This window comes from Phragmites australis, chromosome 11, assembly GCF_958298935.1.
Source record: "Phragmites australis chromosome 11, lpPhrAust1.1, whole genome shotgun sequence".
In the NCBI taxonomy this organism is placed as follows: Eukaryota; Viridiplantae; Streptophyta; class Magnoliopsida; order Poales; family Poaceae; genus Phragmites; species Phragmites australis.
In genome coordinates this window covers 3,677,191-3,682,429 of record NC_084931.1, presented here as the reverse complement: position 1 = coordinate 3,682,429, position 5,239 = coordinate 3,677,191, and the positions used below count along the sequence as shown (strand labels likewise).

The 5,239-nt window shown below is 42.7% G+C and overlaps 1 protein-coding gene across 1 annotated transcript; it reads right to left on the bottom strand.

Moving 5' to 3' along the window:
- On the bottom strand, positions 1–5,031 carry LOC133884296 (gibberellin 2-beta-dioxygenase 1-like). The gene is made up of 3 exons (XM_062323652.1): positions 4,507–5,031; positions 935–1,355; positions 1–440 (listed from the first exon to the last, which is right to left on the bottom strand). The coding sequence occupies exons 1-3, from the start codon at positions 4,917–4,919 to the stop codon at positions 159–161; spliced, it is 1,116 nt and encodes a 371-aa protein (XP_062179636.1). The 5' UTR covers positions 4,920–5,031; the 3' UTR covers positions 1–158.
- Between the last annotated feature and the right edge of the window lie 208 nt (positions 5,032–5,239).

Sequence of the window (5,239 nt, the reverse complement as noted above, 5' to 3'; positions counted from 1 at the left end):
CTGTACAATGCTAACTACCATTACACATTCGCAGACTCGCACACTACATCATAATACTGAGATATCTGACAATGGAAGCCAGAGAGCCAAAATTTTGGGGACAATTCTACATACCTAGTCCCCACCATACACACTGCCTGCAGTTCAACAAGTGCTCCTTATTCTTGTTCTCCTTTGTTGACATTGCTGTTCTCATCATCATCAACATGGAAGAGGTCGAGGCGGCTGTGGCTGAGGCGGAGCGAGTACATTGTTTTCTTGTACTCGGCCCAGGTGAAGGGTCGGTACTGGCGTGGTGAACCAGCAGTGATTGTCTCTTGGAGCGGCGAAATTCGAGCGTGCAGTGGAGGAGCTGCAAAGTAGATTGTGGACAGCCTTGGCCTGCAGGCACTTGCAATTACCCTGTGCCGGACGCTTACCAACCTCCCATTTGTCAGAGCCTGGGAACAAGAAAGGCAAAGGAAAGGTGAATTCAAAGCAAGTTTCAGGGACAAGATATTGTATTGCAACATAATGAATAGTTGCAACTAGATTCAGATCTAGTTACAAGACGAAAACACAAACTTTTGTCAGCCGGTAAGATGTACTTGATGCAGTCCAAAAAACGGGTCCAGAAATATCTGTGTAGGCACATCTTTTGACAAAAGGGGAAATAGCTAACATGGTGTCCGATCGGAATCTGAATCAAATACTGCTCATTTCTTTTTCATGTTTTCAGCAAGTAAAGATCCATTATTATGAAGCAGTAAAACGAAAGTTGCATAATTCATTTTCATATGTGATTTATTAATGGTTGGGTGCTGCTGAGTAGTGCCTTATCTCTTTGCTTGCTTTAAAGTCTGCTAAATTAATTTTCTAAGTAGTTCATAAAATCAATTTTCTTTAAGCTAAGCTATCTTGTTCTGTTTGTTTTTAGGTAAATTGGTGTAATTACCTGGAGGAGATCACCAACATTGACGAAGAAAGCTGATGGGTCAGCCCTCACCTGAACCCACACCTCCTTGCCGTCGCCCTTCGGCAGAAGCACCTGCAGCCCATTGACGTCGTTTGCTCGGAGCAAGCTAAGGATCTGCGGGTCAGAGTGCTCACCGAACCCGATCTGTGCACCTGGGTTCGCGCCATTGCCAGTCTTGGTTCTGACATTGCTCTTCATCTTGCATTGGTCGTCATGGTCAAGCTTGTGAATGGTGCATGCTGGAGGGTAGTGGTTGATCCTCAGGAGGGAGTCGCTGTCGGTGTCTGTGATGAGGTTGCTGAAGGATCCGGGGTCCTTGAGCCCTAGCCCCTCTCCTAACAGGTCCAGGATCTCACATGCAAGCTGCTTCACTGCTTCCACATACTCGTTCACCACAGTACTGCGACAATAGTGAAGAAAAATATCAACATTTGAGTTAAAATCAACACAAGATTAATTTTTCAATCAAAAGAATGCAGCTATCACAAGATCAATTGGATGTTGCCATGACAAGGAAAAAGAAGACTGGAGAAAGATGGGAAGATTTTGACTGATTGATGTCTGAAGATGCAGCAACTCAAAAGCTGCAGCCTCTGCCTGCCTGCATAAGAAAAGCTGATGAACAGATGCTATGTAGGCATCTGGGCTGTGCAGAACCAGCATCCATGCACATGCTATATTCGTTTCTTGTGATGCATGGATAGCTCTGATGAATCAGCCGTGCATCATGCAACCAGGGTGACCAATTTGTCCAATGGGCAAATGGGTTTTTGACAGGATTGGACATGCTTTTTTGTCACTGCTCGATGGAAAGACCCATCAGTGCTTGGATGATACATCACTGCTCTGCCACTACACACCCCTGGGTCATTTCATTCATCTTACCATAAAGAGGTCCTTTGCATGTGTGCCTCCTTTCCTTTGCTTGGCTTTGTATGGATAGCATGGATATGCTGTGCTCTTTAAGGGGGGGCCTGGGGATCATTTTTATTCGTACCAGGCTTTTGTACTTCACTATGGGTCAACTTACTACTACCTTTGTTCCATGACAAAAAGAGGGTTATTCTTCTTTGCAGCTTCTTGCCTTTCATTTTTTATGGCAAAATGGTTACTGCAAAGATTGTGAGGTCATTTCTATTTTAGCCTTGCATCATTCTTACATTATCTGAGGTACTTAATTCTCATGGCATCAATGCATTAGCATTTTACAATTGTATGTTTCTCAACTGCTGTGCCTTTAAGCTATTATAAATGTTAGAACATTGACAATATATTAATGATTAATGTATAGTTTGATAGAGAACAAATAGAATGCATTTCAAAATTATATATGACGCATATCCTATTGCCTACTAAACACATCATTTCTATATGACACATCAAGGTAGTTTACTCATTATGCTGTTAGAGCTATCTAGTAGCTATGGATGCTTCAAGTACTCAATCTGTTGCTAACTGCATCAGTTGGTGGTTGGGTCTTGCAATTAATTGAAGATCACTGCATATATGTGAGACTGATTGGCATGCAAATACACATAGTTTGTTGGAGAGGGACCTGACACTGAGAGGGGTCTTCTAACTACCTTAGAAGAGAAGGTTTTCTTGTCCCTTTCATCTTATTTGCTCTCAACTAACTCTGATAAATTCGGCCACTGCCTGGCCTGTGCAGTGAGTGGTTACTCTCTCTCTCTCTCTCTCTCTCTCTCTCTCTCTCTCTGCACGCACAAAAATAGTTAGATATCTGATCAGTTGTGTTCAGTCAATTGTTACGCCTTTATACCTTTCATCACTTTCACAAGGAAAATAACCGTTTTTTTCAGCGCTAAATGAAAACAATCAATTGTAATAATGTGTTGGTTCATTTTCGAATGTTCTTTTGTAAGACAATTATACCTAACTTTCATCAGAAAATCATTTAAGCCCATTCTGTGGAGCTGACAAGTTTGTTATGTCCCATCAGTTGTGTGATTTTCTTTTGCTTTAGAAACTAGCTATGTAAGTATGCTCTTAAATTGTTGGAACTAACATACATTGCCCTGCCTATCACGACATCAATTACACCATTATTGCGATACTTATTGTTTTGAAAACTATGTAGTCATTCATTTGCGCGATTTAATGATGGGGCCTTTCTGAAAATGACAACATTGGATATTACCATAAACTAAAAAGGAATATCCTCTAAACGCTAACATAGATAAAATCGTGTAACTATAAATCAGTGCAATTACAGAATCACGCGTAATAGTGTCTTGAATGAAATACTTTTCTTTCTTGAACAGTCCACACATTGCCGCAGAACTATTGTTCTCTTTACCATTTACCGTGGAAAAAATTTGTATATATTACCAATGATCGATGGATGCTTTGTAAGAAAACTAACACTTGGGCTTAAGCTGTAGGATAGTATACACACAAACACATATATACTAAGGAACACCTACACACTACACGCAACATTTCACATTTGAAAGAATCTATGTTGGCATGTAGTACATCAGAAAATGGCAAGAAGGTCAAGCCAAACTAGAGATAGGCAAAGCATGCCCAGTTGGAAGAGGAGTGCATGCATGACAGCCCAAGTTCTCTTTGACTTGTAAACACAAAGTAACAGTTGATATTTTATAGAGCAGAAATTAAGCTCCTTGTTCAACCCAAACCCATACTATATATGCATGCATGCACACATCATGCCTCCCCTTAACTATAATATTCAACAAAGATAAATATCAGATGCTTGCACCACCTCTAGGAACAAAACATATAGGAAAACCTAACCAAAATAGACCTTTTATTTTACAACTGACCACACTATACGTACTCAGCTGGAAGCTAGCTAGCATCAAGTGAGACATTAAAACAGATATAGGACTATGATATACAAACCACATCACACCATCATCAGCATAGTCAGATAGTCAAGGAGCGCAGCTATATATATAGCTTTGCTTGCATATTATTGTCCCACGGTATCACAGTGCAGAGGAGAATGACACTCCAGGTACCATAAACAATAACCGATGTTAGGTCCTCGACCTTGAAATTCGTGCTAGAGCTTTGTCAAATGGGATCAATAGTTAAAAAGGGTTCAACTCTAGCATGGATGTCAAAATGAAGGACAGTACGTACAATCAACACACAAGTGGCTTCACATTCATTAGCAATTACTACTTCCCGTTCGAGAATGTAAGACTTATTTTATTTTAAATAAGTCAAACTTTATAAAATTTGATCAATAATTAGTTAAATTATATGTATGTTTAGTGTACAAACTTTGTTTTAATAGATTTGTATTTCAAAATATTTTTAATATGATATTGATTTAATAGTAATTGACAACATATTATAAGAAAAATTAACGGTTAAATTTACCTTTGATGTCTGCTTTTAAACAAAATACACTTACATTCTTGAATAGAGGGAGTAGTTCACAAGCATGTTTATTCATTAAAAAGTTAAAACCTTAGATAACATTAATATCGGTAACAAAATGTCTGCCACGTATATATGCATGCATAGTCTACGTATGTGAGCACGTAGGTATTGTATACCTGAAGCGCGAGGGGTCAATGGTGTCGATGGACCTGGCCCTGTGCGCCACGGCGGCGGGGTTGGCGTGGAGGAGCAGGTACTCGAGCTCGCCGGCGTCGCCGTTGAAGCCGATGCTGCGGCAGCCGTAGCCGAGCGGGCTCGGCGGGCCGGCGCGCTGCTTGTCGTGCGGCGCCAGCGCGAAGAAGGCCGCGGTGGCGGCGTCCAGCCGCGCGGCGGGACCCGGCAGCACGCAATGGTTAACCGCCCGGAAGAAGCCCTGCTCCGCGCAAGCCCGCGCCACCTGCCGCGACAGCGCGGCGCGGCCGTCCGGCGCGGACATGTCCACCGTTGGTATGCCGCCGGCTCCGCCGTGGGCCGGTGTCGACAGAGCCGCCGTCTCTTGGCGCACCGGCGTCGTCGAAGGCACCACCATGGTGTGGAGTGAGGTTGGCGCGAGCTTGTAGGTGCGCACGTACAAACTTGTACGGTGAAATGTGGCGGGAGAGAGGAGAGGTCGATGCACACTATCTACGAGTGAGATGTGTGTAGTCTAGGAGCCTTTGAACTGAAGAGCAGAGTGGTGGTGTTTTATATGGACGTCTGGAAGAGAGAGAGAGAGAGAGAGAGAGAGAGAGAGAGAGAGAGAGAGAGAGAGAGAGAGAGAGAGAGAGATTCCTATTGAAATGCTGCCCCCCCTGGACCACCTGTTGATCTTTTTGACTTGGTGTATATATGAACTTGACCACAAGCCTA

Coding starts and splice junctions, on each gene's coding strand:
- LOC133884296 (XM_062323652.1), bottom strand. CDS start 4,919: ATGGTGGTGCCTTCGACGACGCCGGTGCGCCAAGAGACGGCGGCTCTG. Junction 1,356..4,506: donor ATTGACCCCTCGCGCTTCAG/GTATACAATACC, acceptor CTATTGTCGCAG/TACTGTGGTGAACGAGTATG. Junction 441..934: donor ATGTTGGTGATCTCCTCCAG/GTAATTACACCA, acceptor TCTTGTTCCCAG/GCTCTGACAAATGGGAGGTT.